This window comes from Aythya fuligula, chromosome 1, assembly GCF_009819795.1.
Source record: "Aythya fuligula isolate bAytFul2 chromosome 1, bAytFul2.pri, whole genome shotgun sequence".
NCBI lineage: Eukaryota > Metazoa > Chordata > Aves > Anseriformes > Anatidae > Aythya > Aythya fuligula.
Window position 1 is genome coordinate 6,175,051 of NC_045559.1, and position 20,113 is coordinate 6,195,163.

Here is a 20,113-nt window from a genome sequence, read left to right on the forward strand (position 1 = left end):
AAATGATCCTGAGTCTGCAGGAAGGTCTCGCATTACCTGAAGAAGCCATCCTTGAATATTTGTCCTTACAGTCCAGAAAGTAGCATAAAAGCCAAGGGTTTTTAACTTAAGCTGTATGCATTCATTTTACAAAAATGAATCCAATATGTATTTTTCATATTGTGTGTGGCTTGCGTATTAATAGAACGTGTCAAGATGAAGACTAAAGTCTAGACAAAATTGAGTAAGATGCTAAAGAAGATCCATTATTACAGCTTGCACATTCTTTGAGCTAAAAAAAATATGTTTACAGACAAATATTTGCACTTGTGCTGAATTTACTGGGGAGGGTTAGGCATTCCTCAACATAAGCAATGACAGCATCTGCATGCTTGGTTGACTCTGCATGCAAGAATTTATTCAAACATGTGCACTGTGTTTGAGGGGTCAAACTTCCGTCTTCGAAGTCAGCGGGTATGCTTACCACTGAATTCAGACACTAAAAGTTTGATCAGAAGCCACAGAAGCCATTGAGATTTCATTCTTACTTACATGTCAGGGCCCTAGCCCATGTCAGGGCTGTAGAACCTCTTGAGTGAGTAAGTCCCAATGAAGTCACAGTTTGCTAAATTAGGATGTTTCATATAGCCACCTGCTTGTCCAAAATTGGGGACCTCCAGATCTGTAAGTATTTATTTGTACTACTAGAGTTCATGGTGTCCCTGAACAGAACAGAAGGGACACAGCACACAGCCTGCTGTACATGTGAAAAAAAAAATTTAACATGCAGTCCTCTGTGATACTATTTCTTAGATCAAAACAATTTTCTTTGCAAGCAGAGCAAAAACACTGGTCTTCAGTGGGAAGTTTTTAATTCCCTTTGTGTTAATATCATGCCTCAGACTAGTTAAATTTCATGTGGCAAAACCAGGGATTCTTTATTTTTATTGAAAGGAGCATTTAGGCATTTTCAATTGGAGAGAACTAGAGTTTGTTTGGAAGATCGGGATCCAATCCAAAGAAACATGGGGATTAGTCTCAAGAACTGGCTAACACAGAGACATTAAACACACAAAGCATGAGCTCCAGAAGTGAATGTTGTTTTTGGTGTAACAGCCCACTGGCACTACTGTATGTTCAGTGTTGCCTTTGCCCTATTTTCATAAATCATGTGTGAAGTCCAAGTAAATCATGAACCTGGCTTAACTACAATTTGTGATATTTAGATTTGAGAGACAAAAAGTAGTAGCTTGCCATTTAGTTTTCCAAGCCTTAGGGTTCTACACTCAGTTCCTCAGCTTAGATTTTCTCATTTTTATTGAAAAATGAGATTTTCATAAAATCATTTTATTTCAGGAGTCAAGCTGAAAAAAAAAATTTAATATGTCAAGACTGGTAAAAATAAGTTGGCAGAGTTTGCAGGTCTGCTTTGTTATTATAATAATCCCCTTGTCTTGACTACAGGAGCTAACCCTACCTTGCCAAACACTGCTTTATTGTTCTTTGTAGAACATGCAAGCACATACCATCACTGAGCATATATTTTACAGTTTTTCCTCCCTGCCTCCAATATCTGCTAATGCTAATTTAAAGGCAATGTTTTCTGTCACATGTCTCTCAAGCTTTGGTGTCTAGCCCGTGCTTTGTCTTTGGGGAAGGCTAATAATGTGGACGAATTACATTATGTGATTTGATTGTCTTATTTAAAAAAGACAATGCAAGCTACACTCAGCACTAGCAACCTTTCAAGCAAAAATAAAAAAATAAATAAAAAGATTGCTTCCTCAAATTTACAAAATGCATGCAAGGCTTAGTTCAAAGGTGACCGATGTCATTTGAATATTTACATTAAATTTGACTCAGATCCAAAAAAAAAGAAGATATATAAACCAACCTGCCTGTTTAAGAAGCACCTGGAGAGTACTATACCAACAGTAAAAACAGGGAGGTTTAGGGAGGTTTTATACTCTGCTGGGTGGCTGTAAAAAAAAAAAAAAAAAAAGTCAAATGCCCAAAAGTATATAATCTATGAAGATTTTCTATTGCCTATTAATGTGAAATGTTTTGGCAGGAATAAATATTTGCTTATACAGGAATATGTCTATATATGTGACCAGTCAAGACACGTAAACATGTACAGTACTCATAAAAAAGACACAAAAGGACTCTTTTCTTTTCAGTGGACAGACAGTTTATTTTACTTCCTGAAGTCATGCAGGAGAAGAATCCATGCTTTTGGCTTTTCTTGCTTTGGATTTCAGACCCCTGAACCCTCTACAGCTGGGGCTTTTTATATTTTTCCAATGTATTTTTTTGTTCCAGTCCATTCCAAACTCTCTCACAGTTTTGTTGTGTTTTGAGTTGAACTTCTGGCCCATTCAGAACCCTTTTCAATTCATTTCACCCTTCTTCTGCTACCCAAGCCAGATTTCCTCCTGTTGCAGAGTCTGTGGGAGCAGATGGGTGAGAGAAACTCTGCAAGGTTCTGCTTTCTGAATATTTTCCTCTAATTGTTGGATTGGCTCGGTGGATCTGGAGGGACCAGTTGGAAGCCAGGGCCATCTGCACAAAAGCTCTATACTTCTGCATTGGCCCAAGGATCTTTTATATCCTCTGACTCGGTGGTGGCTTCATTCCAGCAGAGCCATACTGAAGGAGGGCTTCTCCTGCTATGACCTCTTTAGGGATATCGTATTAAAAGTAAAGGTCAGTGAGAAACTCTTTCCAGCTCAAGGGAAATAGCTGGTTCTTAAAGATAACTACCAGTTTTGAAAATGTTGACTTCAGGGACTGAAAGCATTGAGCTTTTGTAACACTAATTCCATTGAAAGTCTTACTTAATTTAACCCGTACAATTTGCATTTTTTTTTTTAAGATAATAAATTAAACAATTCCATTCAACATTTTTTGGACAGGCAGAATTTTAAGTGAGTCTATTCTCAATCCACATGTAGCTCCTGCTCACAGGAGAAGGAGAGGCACCTTGAGAGGAAAACCAAGGCTCGGCAGCTTACAAGACATGCTTATTCAGATGGTAAAAGTACATAACATGGAGTTTGGCCAGGTCTGGGCTCAAGATCTGTAGCTGTGGCTGGGCTTTCCACAAACAGTGAAAGGAGAAAGAGATGCTTTTTATTCCCTTGGCCCCTCTGCAGGTGAAAGTCATCTCACTGAACTTTAGCAGCTTGGAAATCAGGCACCGTCTCCCTAGGGGGCAATGAAGAGAAGTCGTTCCTAGGTGGCAAGTCACCCTTCCAAGTCCTGGGGTTAATCTTACCTATTTTAAGGTTGAATGAATCATCCATTCTATCCTTCCTGACTATCGCAAGAGCCTGGGCAAGTAACTTTAATTCTCACAAAGTTAGTTCAAATGAATCTCTCCCACTAGGAGTGGGAAAGTTTCAATTGAGAAAAGCACATTGCTTGCCAGGAATGAGTTAAGAGATTGTATAACTTGGAAATGGGCTGAAATCCTATGTGAATCAACTAGTAGTTCTTTCAGTCGGATTTAAGCATGTACTCTTAAATAATATGATTATCAAGGCAGATCAAATGTGGACTTAAAAGTTATTTTAAGGGCTTTCCTAAATCACACACTACATGGTCAGGATACCTTAAGCACTGTTGATATAAGCAGCTTTTCTAAAGGTACGGGCAGAGCATATTTTATTGGAGCATTTATTGGAGGTAACAGTCTCCTGTCCATTTTAATTCTCTGAATATTGCTGAGGTAACATCCCACTTTCAGAGACAGTCCAAGAAGAATTTACCCCCATTAAGCATCCAGAATGGCTTATATCAGTGTTAGCAACTGGTTGCTTTTTGGCCCAGAGATGACGAATTTTACTTTTTATGAGAATTTTTTTAAGCTGCAGTCAGAATTTAATTCAGAATCCTAACAAGTGGGACAGATAAATTTTCCAAAAAAAAAGCTAGGCAACCACAGACTTCAAGACATTGAAGACTGCTTCTGAGCTATTCATATTTGTCTCTGATAATCACCACTGATTTTGAAATTCTCAGTGCATATCTTGTCTTTAAAATGTGGTCAGTGTCTTCCCATATTAGGCATTTTTTCAGCGAGCAAATTTGACTATTTCCTTACACAATTTTTCTGTGGTTTTGGAAACCCAGATCTGATGAGACCAAAGAAGTCTTCGGGACTGGTTTGTTATTGTGTCGGCTCTTCTACAAATACCCAGTAATTCCAAATTTACGGTTATCACAGGAGAAAAACCACGGTGACTGAAATGAGGCAAATTGCTTCATTGTATGAAAGTTTGCGTCGGAGGCAGTACAAGAAGTTGTAAAATGTAAATCTTGTGCTCTCAAATTTCCCCGTGTTTTCACAGAACTGCATCTGTGACTGTGCAGCACTACAAAAATTTCCTGCGAATGTGCTAATAGGCCTTATGAGAATGTTCTATCACCATCCATCTGTCACTTTTTAACAGGCCTGATTGGCAAGCACTTGTAACAACTGACATCTGTTCTTGCTTATTGATATGTAGATTTATGGTAATTGCTGTGAACAATAAGACACAAAATTACCTAAGGTGAACATTAAATTAAATTTTCATGCCCCTATCCTTATAAATAATTTTTTTAAAAAATCTTAAGTTTCAAGCAAGGCATACTGTGCATCTGTTTTGTACATAATTTAATTGTTTTTTCTAATCTGCCAAATAACAAAATGAAAGTTGAATTTCCTTGCAATCTTGAATATTTGCCAAGCTGATTGCACATTGGTAAATACATGTTATTAAAAATGGAATCAAACTGTATTGTGATTCTGTGTTTTTTTTAATCATTCCACTTTAATTCCCAACATCGTCTCTATCATGAAGATCAAGAGTTATTCCTTACCCAGAAGTTTTTTTTTCCCTACAGGGGGATTTTCATTTTTCATGTGCAGCTCTGCCTATGAGGCTGTTCTTCAGCATTAAGCAATTTGCATTTCTTCAGAGAGAGGTGTATGTGCTGAGTGAGCAGCACTTTCAAATAAAAACGATCTACTCATTTTCGGTCCATCTCTGTTGCGGGATTTGGGACTGTTTTGAAAAAACTGTAGGATGGGAAATGTGTGAAGACAGTGTGTGAAAGAGAGGAGAATGAGAGAGCAGATTAGTCCCACAGAACTATGCCTTGGCTGAAGTGCAATTGATCCAAAATCCCCATTTGAAGCAGAGTGCTTTTTGGGTCTGGGACTTGAGAGTTTTTGGTTTCTCTCCTCCAAGGTTGTCCTAGCAAGCGGGATGTTGATGCACTTGACAAGTTGCTGGGAAAAGCCAACGAAGAGGAAGCAGAGATGAAAAAATAGCTAGTGAATGTGAAGCACTGATGGCAGAACTTATTTTTTATAAGTTTCAGCAAACAGAAGATCCTGGAGAGGATGCACATTAAGGATAAAGTGGCTAACACAATTGGCTCTAGAGCACGCTGGATGACAGGCATGTGCTCTGAGCCCAGGCTAATGGCCACTTTTGGGTGCAGCAAGGTTCTTTGGTGTCCTTCTCTGACACGTGTTTGACAACAGCAAGCTGTTCTTGTTTTTGTTTTTCCTAAAGGCTCTGTAGTGGACACACCATAACATCTGCAGAGCTGGTTTGGGGCCAGTGTCTTTTAGTCACCTCTACAGTCAAACAGACTGGGTGGGGAGATGACTTCGTCACTGCCTAGCTCTTGTTTGTTAATCTTTTTTTGGCATGGAAGCTCCTTCCTGAAGTTGTTAGATTCCTCTTTTGCTTCCAGAGGAAACGTCCCTCTATGAAAAAGTGTTTTTGTGGGATGAGGCCATGGTGGTGGTAGTTTTGCATCTATATAGGCGTGATAGCAGCTCAGAAGCCCAATGAGAGTGGTTGTTTGTTCCACTGCCTGCTGACCTTGTCTTGCCTGCTGTACTTGTGCTGAGCACCGTACGGTGTGCGTGGGCTGCCTTCCAGCTCCACATCCCTGTATGCTCATAGCCTCTCTGCTGCTACAGCCTAACGCAGCTTTGCATGCGTGCACAAATCCATGCATATGAAATGCAGTAGGAAAAGCAGTATTAAACTGCTTCAAAATCCATTTGCTTCTGAAGTGAGATTTGGAGAAATGTCTATGCATTTTCCAGAAGGATGTGGGATTCCATTTCACTGAAGCTCTTTTACAGTCTCTCCTCCTGTACCATTCTATATGTTTTGTTCACTATTATTTAATCTTGCCATGCATGCTGTTTAAAAGTTCAAGGTAGAAATGTCACCACAGAATAAATATAGGCTGATTATGACTGATCCTCCTGATGAACCACTTATCAGTGGATGATAGAAAACCATGCTGCCATGGTGAAGAACAACCCACTACTTTATCAAATGTCCATTACAGAATGGCATCAAATAGGGCCTCTATCAAGACCAGCAATGTCTGCTGGACATTGTTTGCTGAGTTACTTATACTTCTTATAAAAAAGGAAGGTAAAAGATCCATAAGGACCAAATATCAATCCAGGATGAAAATGGATGCCATATCTCATTTTGAAGACCACTTTGTCTTGTTTTGTTTTGTTTTTGTTATTTTTGGGCTTATTTGCAAAGAGCTAGACAACTTTTAAGTCATCTTCATTCCTGTTCAAAATAACCTGCAGAATCTTACTACCAAAGAAAGAGATTTATTTTTTTTTTATGAAAAAGGAGAATTTTACACACCAGGCTTCTTGTATAATCAAAAAGTGAGTGAGTAAGCTAAGTAATTTTTTTTTTTAAATGCTTGCAAAATATCTGAATTGTACATTTTCACTGAAATGTAAATTGAAAACTAAGTTCCTCACCATCTTTGTTTTCAGGGATATAATAACAAATATGTTTGTTAATACCTTGTTCCAAATATACCTCCTATATTTAACTAGACTCAGTAAAAATCACAGAGTTTAGACTCTCAGTAAAAATCAAAGGTTAAAAAAGTCAATGTTTTATGATTCTGAAGATGACTTTGTTCAAGATTTGAGACATTTTAAGCAGTTTTATTCTATTCATTTGGGTATTAAATGCCTAATTCTTCATTATTTATCAAATGTCCATGTAATTAGCGTACAGTTTTGCTATTTCAGGCTTATCTTCGTATTTTAAGCATTTACAGTTTGTAAGAGGTGGGTTAGAAGAATGATCACATGCAGTGATTTCCTGTGATCATATTATTTAACAGTTACACCTAATTGTCTAGATTATTAGTGACTTGTGACTAGGGTAGCATTATTGTGCCTTGCAAAATAATTTGGGTTGGTAATGTTGGCCAAAAAAAATATATATATATATTATGTACATATATATATATATTTATTATGGTCATTAGCTTTTAAAATAAACCAGAAAAAGCATTTTTTTCGCATAATTCCTCAAAGTGTGTTATGTAGATTGCAAAGTGGCAAGTCTTGAATGAACTGAAACCTTACTCCTAATGTTGTTGTCATGCCATGTTTTCTAAAGTACAAATATCTGAGCTGATGCCAGGCAGCTGACTGAGGAACAGAAGTTAGAACCAGAGCAATGCTGCATGCTCATCTTGGACCTGACCTTTCTGTTGAAACAAGCTGTATTTAAATACAGACTTTTATTTACAAATAGATGTTTAAATCAAGGTTCACCTCAGAGCTCCTAATGCCGGGACAGAATACCTGTATGTTTAGCTCTATGGGGAGCTCATTTGTTGTACACAACCTGAGTCTCAGATGTATGCATTTGAAAGTGTTGTCAGTCTATGTTATTGCAGAAGTTCTCATTTCCTAGAAAATACCTCTCAATTTCATCTTTTTTTTCTTCTCAAACATGCTTACAAGATATTACGTTTGACCTCTTTTTTTTTTTTTCCTTCTCCAAGTTGTTATTAGGTTCCCCTGGTATGAAAAACAAAGTATGTAGGAAGAAATAATATCTCTTGTTAGACAAGCTAATGTTCAAAAAAAAAAAAAAAAAAAAAATTGGACAAGCTTTCAGGTACTCAAGCTCTTCTTTGAGTGTTCCCCAAAACTCATGCAGTCATCCCAGCTCTGTCACTTGGTCTAAAAAAAGGTATTACTCTTCCTACCAACTAACCTTTTGTATATACTTATATTATCTAGACTACAAGAACATTAGGAAACTGTTGTAGTGTTTTACAGTTTTGTCTACTTATTTAATTCTACTGAGAGCTCAGAGAACATGTGGAGATCTCTCTCAGGTCCAAACTAACATTATGAACTCTCGCTGCCATCCAAGGCCCCTTTGGACAGTTGCATCTTATTCAGAGGATCCTGAGCAGGATCCAGTCTGGTTAACATTAGCCCCTAACTTGTCTCTGCATTTTAATCTCATACTGAAGCAGTCCTCTGTAGAATAAGGGCCTAAGTACTTTGTGTAGTCCAAGGTAAAAGGTAGGTACTTTTGAAGGCACTTCCATCTCTCTGAAATAAGTCAAATGAATGCCATTTGCTGTTCCTTATTCATCTTTTTTTCTTCTATTTCACATAAATTGTATTTATTGTTTGTCTTTTTTTACTTACCATTTATATTATATGTTTTTCTTTTTAAATGAAAGCTTTTCTTGAAGGTCCTTACTGAAATGCAGGTGTACCTCCCCCACGTCTTCTAAAGTAATGAAGTAAGAGATGACTGAGTGGACTTGTTACCATAAGGCAGAGCTTATGGCCTAAATGTCCCCGCTTCAGTGATGGTTCTGTCATCAGTCTGATATTAATTCGATGCTCTTAGTTCCTATATGATTTTAGAAATGAACCATCAAAAGAAAAATCAGCGCAACTGTTGGCTACTGCACAGTGTAGTCTTCGTAGATACTTTCAGAGGAGACACAGGAAACAAATTATATTCATCCCAATTATATGACCCAGTCTTGAAGGTGTTTTAAATATTAGTTATCTTCTTCATACCCCCTGTTGTGCTAGGGAATAGTATTGCCCCTGGGCTTCACACAGAGTTTAAATGACTTTTAATTCCACACTCGCCTTATAGAAGAGACACAAACCAGCTTTAATTTCCCTGAACTGTAGGCTGGTGCCGTTGCCATATTCTCCCACTCCGAAGGCAGAAAGGTGAGAGATGCTATTTGGGGACTTTAAAAGGTGGTTACCAGATTATAAATGCCTTTTGTTTAAAAAAAAAAAAAAAAAAATCTCTTAGCAAGCTACACCCAAAGCTCCATATCCACTGAAAACAACGTGTTGTTTTGTTTTGTTTTTTTAATGGCACCTTTTAATTAACCCTATTGTTTCTCCATACAGGCATGAACGCTTTACAATTACAGAATTTGGCAACTTTAGCAGCTGCAGCAGCCGCCGCCCAAACCTCAGCTACCACCACCAATGCAAATCCTCTCTCCACAACGACTGGTGCTCTGGGAGCCCTCACAAGTCCTGGTAAGAGCAGAGTGCTTGCTTTCAAAATATAAAAATGAGAGTAAATGGGAAGAAAATAGTTACAATTCTGATTCCACGCTGTGACTAAGTTCTGTTCTCATATAAATTCTGGAGACCCTTTTAATAACTGAATACATTATTTTTGATGTTATTTTTAAGGAAATACCTTATTTTTCAAGCTTTCCAATATGGCCATGTTCTCTGTTCCAGATTCATTTCAGGGGTTATTAAAGCCTAACAGACCCATCATGCAAAACTCTACATGAAAATTGCAATTGCATGGGAAACTTAAGCTAATCTTAACTTTTCAGAAAGAATTCTGAACATGTGCTAATCCTTCCCATCCTACAGAAATATCAAACGAGGTGGCACTTCTTAATCTCTGAGAGACTGATCTTTGATTCCCAGCCCATCACGCAAACACTGCCTTCATCCTTCATGAATTTTTGTGCAGTCCTCTCTTTTTCTCCTTCTCTTTTCTTTGCCATAGCTGTAGAGCTTTCTGTAGAGCGTTCTTCTGGTCCTGAAGTGATATCAGATGTTCAAGAAGTCCACAGCCAGAATCTGACTTCATTACCCTAAACTGTATGGGGGAATAAGGGACAGGTTAAGAGATGGTGGTGCCTCCATTACGACCGTATAGGTATTCAGCCATGCACTTCCCATGTGTGCAAAACCCTTCCCACTAAGACAGGGCAGATTCGGAGTTCAGTACCACTTCAGTATCTCCAGAATCCATGTAGAGAGGTGTTAATTCAGTGTAGTTACTCTGGATTTACAGTGAAGAAGCTGAGTCAAGAATCTGGCCACTTATCTTTACATAAAGGCTGCAGGGTGTAATTATTTGCATCATGAAGTCTGTTTATTGCTGTTCTAAAAAACGTTTGTATTATTTTAGACACCACTAAAGAACATTTGTGTTTAATCTTGTTTAAGTGTGTATTTATTTCCCATGAAAAAGTAATTCATGGCAGACGGTTTGAGCTCATCAGTAAGGAAAACAGTCTTCACTGCACAATAGAACTGGGACTGAGTGTGTTGCCGGGTGTTAAAGCTGGCCAATGCTTCCTGCTATATTACAGTTTTATTGTTCGTTTGGGGGAGAGGTTAAATGGAAGGCAGCTTGACTAAATAGTAAGTTTGTGCAGCATTTTCCTGTTTCTGGTGTGAGCTTCGTATCGACCTAAAAATAATCAGCCACAACAGCTCTGAGAAGCAGGTTGGGTCAAAATGATTTTGTTTGGATGATTTATTAAAAAAAAAAAAAATCAGCAAACTCTTCTCTCCATCCTGGAGCTGGGTCTTAACACATTGCAAAAGGGTAGTCTGAGTGTCAGTGCTTCTGCGCTGCTCCTGTCTAAATGTCACACGTTTAGAGAAGCGGAAATGTTGCATTTCATGCGTGCTGTGTAATATCTCTGCAGTTTAGCTGTTAAATGTCTGAGTAGCCTGTCCTCCCAAGGCATACGCAGCTTCTCTTGAGCTACACTGACAAGACTTCTCAGGACAACTAAATGTACTGCACTTCAGCAAGGAGGGTCTGGAAGTGAACTTTCCTATAATCTGCAGCAAAGGGGCATGAGATTCTCAGGCAGCAGCATGTTTCTGCAGTGCTCTTTGCTATGCCGTGTTAGCACAGAACTTGAATTCACAGTTAAGGTCCACATTTTTTTCCCTCTCCCTCCAACACAATCTCCTTCTCCAGCCTGTCTGAGTTGGTCTCCAGTCTCCTGAGTGCCTGTAAGGATGAGTGGTATCAGGCAATGTCCAAGTCTGCAGAAGCACATGCTTAAGAAGGTGCTTTGGCTGGGCTGGGCAGATACTTGTTTGAGATAACAACAGTGTAGCAGTGCTCAAGGTGCCATCTTGGAACAGATAGCAAGGTTTTTCCAAAGAGATTAATGATTCTGGTTGACACATTGAAGATGCGGTATTTTCCAAAAAATCATGGCTGGTTAGCCTCTGAAATAGTGTATTAAGAATGACAATTGCTTTTGAAAGTCTGATACAGAGTTAGTAGCTGTACACAAAGTTTTGTAATATTAGATAGATTGGCAAACCCAAGAAAAAGTCTGTATCTAATAGGTTCATTAACCTGTTTGTGTTGCACAGCCAGCCTAAAACCAATCCCTGTTAAAATGTCCTTCAGTTTAACCTTTCTTATCTTGTTCCACATTCTCCACCCTATTAAATATTTTGTAAACCTGAATAATATCTTCAATGATTCTTCTCTGTTCTTTGTAAACTGAATTTAGTTCAGTAAAGCTTTCAATAGTAGCTTAAAGTATTTCCATTAGAACTTGAAATATGTTGGCAGAAAACATTTAAATCTGCCTTTCAGTCTGTGGATGTTTGGAAGCCTTGAGGGTATTTTTTTGGTCTAGTTTTCTTTTAATAGAACACTTCAGTTTGTTGTGTTTCATAAGTGTAAATTATTTTGTCTGATTTCAAAGCCTGCACTAAGCCCAGGAAGAAATGTTTGTGTCTCTCCAGATAATGTATTAAATTAATATTTCTCAGTTCAGAAAGCTGCCCAAATTTAGGAAAGTGCAAAGGTACATGCTTAAATTTAATCATTTTCTTGATTCTGTTAAAGCCAAAATACTGCACTGAAAAGGGATAGGCATGAGCATGTATTTCTGATATGCCTTAAGCTATGGCAGCCACATCACATAAATTGTGTCCATGTGTTTACTCATATATAACCATACCCCTCCTGAACATCTCTCCTGTATCTGTCTTTGACCAAGAGCTCTTCGTTTGTCCTTTGTAGACATCTGTCATAAGAGCCCCAGCTTGTGACTATGTCAGTTCAAAATCATCTGGCAGCTTAATTTTATGTAGGTAAGATTAGCAACCTTAAATACATCAAACTACTAAGGTGAGGATGGAGGTGAGACCAACTTTGGTGCATTGGCAACACAGAAAAACAGGCCAGGAGGTGAGAAACCAACATGGTATCTGATATTTGAGAATGTCAAGTTTTGCTGCTGGCTTCTGATGGCAATATATTCACAAGGAAAAGAAAAATATTCAGTACTAATAGTAACTGTTCAATTTGTATGAAACTCCTTCAAGGTTCATACAGTCACATATCTCCAAACAAATTAAATGCCAATGATCTTTCTCTCATATGTTCCGTACACTTACTAAAGAGCTTTGACCGCCAGAGAGTCTAAGGACACTCATTCTCCTCCATGTGCTAAATACTTTCTCTTAAGCTTGAAATGCTATTCATTCAGAAAGAACAGAGACAATGCAATCCCCCAAACTATTAATTTTTTTATAATTGTAAATTTATAATTTCAATTTTGCATACCCATGGAAGTCTCTCCCTACAGCATTGTTAGAAATGATTTTTTAAAAGCCTTTGCTTAAAAAAACATGAAAGATTAAGCTTTCATTTTAGTAAAAATCCCCTCAGGCAATAAATAGGTTCTTTTGTCTCTTGGCCCTGGAAAAAAAATTAAAATGGTTTAAATTGCCCATGGTTAAAGTAACTGTTTCTTGCAATTATCAGATGGTAGTGAATAAAAATGAAAATGAAATCATGAAAGAATAAAAACCAGGTAAAATGCATATTATGTCTTTCATGAGTTTCTCACGGGTCTTTTGAAGACTCATTTAATCATCTTCCTTGTCTTTTATTTTGATATGATAATTGTTTCCTTTATTTACTTTAATCACCTCTATTTAGTTAATTAATTCTTCAATTTCTTTTCGTTTCACTTAACTTACAATACTTTCCTGTTTTAAAGGCATGTAGCTGTAGTACTCCATAATGTAGGGGTTTGGCCTTGGGGTAGTTTTTACCCAACTCCATGTGGCCACGTACGTTGTCTGAGCCAGTTTGTCTCAACTCCGCCTTGGTTGGGTCTCAGAAGTTTGCATTTCCCAGTAATTCAAAAGGGAGTTTGGAAGAACTACCTCAGACGTAGATATTAGCACTGTAAATTTCATAATTTAGGCAGGACAAATCTCAGCTGAATGTTGAGAATCTTGACCTCTCCATCAGAGAACATCCTTTCCACCTCCTGCAAACATATGGAATAGCACAGAGCCCACAGAGAGCCTGCTACTCCAGAGGTAGACATGAAGGGAGGATATATGAGCCCAGGATGAGGGTATCTGTCTCTAACAGTCTGACATTTCCTTTGCCTCATTTGACCCATTACCCTAATTTTCCCACAGACAGTGTTTTTTTCTGGTCTTCATAGGTAGTACAGCCTTGATACTTTCCTGATATCAAGAGCTATGAAGCTCCCAATCTTTTTGTAAACTGATATTAAGCAACAGCAGAAAAACTTTTTGCACTCTAAAAAGGAAGAAGAATATGGAAGTCGGGTTTTAAATACCAACTTACTTTGTCATCTTGTCCTTTTCCACCACTGCATAGTTTTTTTCTTGTTTAATGCCATAACATGACAGTCACGAAATCATGCTGGCTGATGAGTCTTTTCCCAAGGTCTCTACTCTGGGCTCCTGCTCAAGGCAGAAACACTTAGAGCAAGTTGGTGAACTCTACATTCAGTCAAGGATTGAACATCTCCAAGAATGGAGATTCCACTGCTTCTGTGGGCTTGTTTCAATTTTATTTCTTAAAATTCATGCATAAATGTTTTTTCAATAACCAGTAGGAAAGCTCTTCTATGTGCAAATGAAGAGACAAAACATCTAATTATACATCCAAATTTATCTGCATAAACATACTCAATATAAATTCTGAGCTGTGGGGGGATAGAATTGCTAAACCAGAAGCTAATTCAGTTTCAGACTTAGGAGCCTTGATTTTCTATGACATTTTCATGATTATTTGATTCTGTAAACTATTATTTATTCACACAGCTGAACTAGCTATTCATGCTTCAGTAACAAAGCTTTTCAGGTTTATCTGCTGTGTGAACCTAACAGGAAATCTTTGTGCAAAAAAAAACATACAGTGTAGAAAGTAAGACTTTCTTAAAATCAAGCCCAGTTTTGGCCATATTATATCAGAATTTACCCATTAACTTGTATGTTGAAAAAAGTCCTCCTAAGCACAAAACTCTAAAACTACTCATTTTCAGACAGATGCTGACATTTTAGTATAACAGCCACCCTAAAAAGAAAAAAAAAAAAAAGAAAAAAAAAAAAAAAAAAAAGGAACTCTCTGAAGTATAGAATAAACTGAGGAAGAAAGAAAGAAAGAAAGAAAGAGAGAGAGAGAGAGAAAAAGAGAGAAAGAGAGAAAGAGAGAGAGAAAGAGAGAAAGAATTACCATTACTGTCTGTCCTGAAAGAATTAATTCATCCTTTCTGAACCCTGCTAAAAGTAGAGAATTATAACTTACAGTTAGCTTCTGTGGTTCATTATTTTGTCTACCCCCTAATATATCATAAAACTTGTCTTTGTTAGTTGAAGGTATTCATGTTGTGAACACAATTGTTGAAATGTTAGAGATTTTATAGAATATACAACATGGTTCAGCTGAGAAGCAGTGGAGAATGTTCAAATAATCATTCTTAGAAGATTCTCTTTTTGTTCACTTCAGTACAATACGTTTTTCTCCAATCAGCAGTGCAAGTCTGCCACCGTGACATTTTGTTAGAGGCCAGTACACCCACTGAGATAGATGTGATTTGCTTCCAGGATGATCCAAAAATAACCCTACCAGTAGGTGTGTAGGAAGGTCTGACAGTTTGCTAAAGAATGAATTGGACTAGATGTTTCATGTTGGAAAAGATCAGTTTAAAATGCAGAATGGCACTTTTTATACTGTAGTACAAATTGATTATTTTTGTACCATTTCATGTGGAATTAATGCAAGTTCCGTAATTATAAAATCATTTTAAATAAGCTTAATTTGTTTTGCAGTACATAGGAAATTTCCCTAGCATAATGTTAGTTATTTTTAGGATAAAAAAGTTGATAAATATAACACATATCTTAAATAAAGGTTTACATATACAGTGTACATACTAAATAGCTGCCTCAGACAGATGGATGCTTAAACAACCCAAGTGTATGATTTTCAGTTTTACCCTTAGATATATTAGCATCATTGCTCTGTGAGCACAGAGCAATCAATGTCTTAACCCTGATCTCAGCACCAATTTTTTCAAACTAGGTGTTTGCAAGGAAGCCATGAAGGAAAATCTTGCCTTAGCACACCCACCACCCAGTGCCTGACACTTAAATTCATAGTTCAGGGAGACTGCTGTCTGTGATGGAAGGAGTAAGTAACGCACTCACTTTGCGTTAAGTTTCTGAGTCTGTGGTTAGGCTTCTAAATAAATGAATTGATTGTGACTGCTCTTAGTGCCCAGAGATGATGCTGCTTCTTGGAGAAATACATTGGTGCTAAGCTCATCTTTAATTAGGTCACCCTTAAGTAAGCATCCAAGCATACTTATTGGAGCCAAAACTAGGGGGACTGGGCATGAATTTGACCTATATTTATATTTTTAATAATGTTTCAAAATGTCTAAAATGCCTAAAGAGAAATTGTGGCTAAAAATCTCCCGGAGTCCCAGTGCAGTGGAAGGAGAGGAGAGGGGTGATGAATTCTCGTGGAGCATTCCTGGAACAGCAGTGTCTCTCGCTGATCAGGTGGAAAAACGAACCTGAAGGATGCAGGTGGCAGCAGGCTGCCTACTGATTAACCACCAGAATTACCCATTTGCACATTTGTCCCATAAAATGTAACAGGTCGTTGCATATTCTCCTAGCAAGGAGGTTTCTGAGCAGGGGTGTATTAATTCAGCCTAAAAGATCTTAGGGAAGGTTGGGTTTAGAGTGGGCAGAACCTGTCAGTGAAGAAGTGTGAGGCTACCCGACAACTGCAGGAAGACACATTTTTGAAAAGCTCCTAGCCTCTTCTTTGGAATAAACATTAACATCTTATGATTTTTTGGCACAGAAAAATACCTTTCTGTTTCCTTAGAATTGCATAATCACCATGGTTGAAGGACAGAAATGTGTGCATATTTTTCAGTGAAGCATTGTGCTGGTTAATTCTTTAGGGTGTTTTTTGTTGTTGTTGTTTTTTTAGGAAACAGTGTATAGTACTAAACCGTGGATTAGTAGGATCTAATTCAACAGGAGACATGTTTGTTTTTTAAACATTAGTACATTATCATCGTCCTAAAGTATTAAATCCATTGCCTTAGCATATTTCAGGATTTACTTTGCTTGTAGTGTACAAATAACACTTTGTAACACATTATATTTTGAAAGTGTGTCTCTACCCGACTCTTAATCTCTGTTTCAGTCCACAAGAATCCCAATTTGTAAGAAGGCTGTTTTTCTGTTTTTGTTGGAAGTAGTATTTCAAGCTCATTCACAGTTGTTTTCTACTAAAGAAACATGATACTGTCAGCTTGGCTACGCAGGTAGATATGTGTGTTTATATGCTATATATCTTACAACAAGTCCAAGCCAAGAAAATGCTAGAGTTCATAATATTCAGAAAACAATCCAAATCGTAGAAAAACTCAAGCACTTGAAGGAGCTTTCAACTATTTAACATTTACTACTGCCAGCACTGCTCCTGCAGCCCTGGAGAATTGTGCTTGTGTCCATAGATACTCATAGTCTGCTTTCCTGAGGCAGGATAGATTATGGAATATAGTGGGAATTAGAGTTTGTGAATGTTGTTGCAGCATTGTCTGAAAAGATCTAGTTCACTGAATATGGAGCCATTGATTTATTTTATGCACTGGCCAAACACAAGTATCTCCAACAACTATATGAGTTTAAAACCAAATTAATGAAACCCTTGACTGCCTTAATGATGACCTTTGCTGTTGCAGAGCAAAAACATGCAATACAAATTAAAATAACCAGTGCCACATCAAACTGCATATGACTTTAGGAATGGTCTGCAAAGGAGCTGGGAAAGTAATTTTGTATGAGACCGGGTAGTCCTCAAGTTCCATTGTTTACCAAGGTGAATGACTACCCATTGGGTCATCGTATTACACTGAGGTTGTGCTTGCACGCCCTGCTAAAAATCCCTTCTTCCATGGAAATTATTATCCATAAATTTTCTGGACTTGTAACTCCTATGTCTGTGTATTCTGAACTTTTCAAAATACCAATATATCAGTTTATCTCATCTCTATTCTACGATAGCATGGATAGAACTTCTATCTAAACTAAACGAATCTTTTAGACACACCCTATAGCATTGGAAAGACAAACATCTCCAAAGGACAGTTTACCTGATCTTTAGACAGATGTATTAGAGAGATGAAAATGAAGATGAATCAGGCCAACATCTCCCACATACCAGGATGAAAACTTGCCTTTGTGAGTGATTTGATTATTCTTACAACAAAAACATGGCTTACATCAAACTACAGGCCTGGGCTCTCCTGACACTAACTCTTTTTTTTATGGAGAGATGCTACTGGTTGTTTTTATTACATATTGGTGAAAGTATGTCAAAGATGTCACAGACCTGTTGGGGGTGGTGTGACAGAACCTGTACTGCAGGCAGAAGACCCTGGCCTGAGGTGAAGCTTCGTTAATTCCACGTCAGAAATTCTTTGGAAGGTGATTGAGAAGTGGTTGTAGGCTGAAGTGGCTCTGCACGGAGATCACTGCAGCTCTGGGGTGTGAGCACCTGAACAGTAGCTTACCCCAAAAAGTGTGAGATAGCAGGAACAAGCATGAGAGCACAGCTGCAAGTTCCCCACAGAAATGCAAATGCTCTGGTTTTGATGTAAAGTCAGTGGTACTTCAGTGAAAACAGGCCATGGCCCTTGGCCCCACTGAGTAAAACAAAGTCGTAAATGTACAGTAATTAGTCTTCATTTTCTTCGTATTGTGAGATTTCAGTTTGGTTTGATTTCATTTAGTTACAGTTACAGTTGTAAGTATCTAGCAGGCAGCTATGAAGTTTAACCCAAACCAGTCCACTATGCCCTATTGTTTTCTCCTGCCTCTTTAATGTATTTTCCAACCAAAACCAAAACCAAAAGAAATTTATCATTGTGGTCTGCTGTCAAGAACACACAATGTGTTTCAGGCAGAGCACTGAAATGAGATGTATGACTTTCAGCTTACACAAGAGGTGGATAGTCTCCACCAAATAATGCATTTCAACAAAACAGAAGCTTCAGTGTGGAACTGGCCCAAAATATTAACTTGTTTTTTAGTCTCTCTTTCCATCTTCATAAATTCAAAGGAAAATATACCCTTAAACACAACGACAAAGATTCATGCAGATATGCCCAATAAGTAATCCCTTGTTTCCTAAAATAAGGGGCTTCTGATGGATAGACAAGTTTGTAGGAAACTTGTGGAACAGAAAAATAGAGGACCACAAAATTAGCCAGCTGATAGCTTTGTCTACCATACCTTTAGTACCTTTGTTTGCTTTGCATTCTCCTCCTCCTCTGGGGAGCTGTGGAAGTTGCTTAGTGTAGACATTGTAATTTAAAGACAATCAGAAATGTGAAGCTAAGCGTTAACATAAATGACATAGTGATTAACATAAGTGACCCTGATTTTCACTTGTCCCAAACTCAGAGAGCTTCCTTAGCCTTCAGTGACCCATGCATTCCTGAAAAGTGTGTATTTAGGAGTCTAAATTAAGTCTCCAGTTCTTGGAAAGAACTTTGTCTTTGCAAAGAATTTGAATGACTTGGTTCACCTCTCTATGTTTAGGGTTGGTTTTGTTTGTTTGTTTGTTTCTTGTGTGTGAGCGTGCACTCACAGGACACTGTGAAATATAAAGCAGTTTTCAGAAAGCCACCTTCAGCCAAAAGGATCACCATGGGGAAAGATTCTTCTTTTTCTCTCCTTATCCCTCCTCTTTCTTGCTTAGTCTCAATTTCACGTGCGTGACACAGATGCAATCAGACATTGAGAGGCTGCTCTTTTCCTTTCTTCCATTCCTCAGTAGTGTTTCTCTTTTCCTGCACCCTGAGAAGACGTGGGTAATCTTTCATAGGGATCATTCACCTGTGAGTAATGAAGAAATAGAGGGACATTGACTTATTCAGGGAAGGCTGTGATATTAGTATATGTCTCTCCATAATGTCATTCTCGTTTCCCCCGACTCTTTCTTGCTCTCTTGCTTTTTTGGTTCTTTTTCCCTGGAGAGCATCTGTCACTTTTATTTTATTCTTTCCAAGCACAGGCAGAGCGCTTAAACTTACTAGAATCTTCCTTTTTGACATGTCAGACAGCACTTCCCAGATACCAGAAAATGATCAAGTTTTTACTCGTCTTTCCACACTATGGCCATTGTGTTTGTCAGAGAACCTGATAGAGAATTAACCTCCCAAGAGCAGGAAAATCCACCTCTTCTTTGCCAAAAATAGCCCCAAGAAGCACAACTGGTGCTGGGGCTATGTTAGCAACTGGCAGACCATCAGTTTGTATGAGGGTGAATGCTCAGACTGGCTAGAGATCACCGTAAAGGGCAGACAATTTAATGCCAATCACAGGCACTAGTTAGATTAGAATACTGATGAGCCCTTTTGAAAGGCCAACTGCATCTTCTTTCAGCAAAAATATTAAAATGCCCCCCTTTCCCCTACCTCCCTCCCCCCAATTCTCCATAAGAATAAATTAAAACTTGGAGGTGTGGTTATTATCACAGAATAATTAGACCCCATGGGATTAGAGACACTCAACGTTTGTTAATGCCCCTGGGTTGTGATTATCTAATAATGATGATGCCTCTGTCATCAGTTAATTATTCTTCCCCTTTAAAATGTTCCTTATGCAGTCAGAGCCTGTAGAGTGTGCTCATTTCAGACA

The 20,113-nt window shown here is 38.1% G+C and overlaps 1 protein-coding gene across 8 annotated transcripts in view; it reads left to right on the forward strand.

The window, feature by feature from the left end:
- Window positions 1-20,113, forward strand: part of CELF2 (CUGBP Elav-like family member 2) — a 366,000-nt gene that overhangs the window by 321,172 nt on the left and 24,715 nt on the right. For all 8 annotated transcript variants that reach the window (XM_032207709.1, XM_032207706.1, XM_032207705.1 and 5 more), the window contains one exon: window positions 9,227-9,361. In XM_032207709.1, the coding sequence (XP_032063600.1) occupies window positions 9,227-9,361 (135 nt within the window). The remainder of the gene's footprint in view (window positions 1-9,226; window positions 9,362-20,113) is intronic.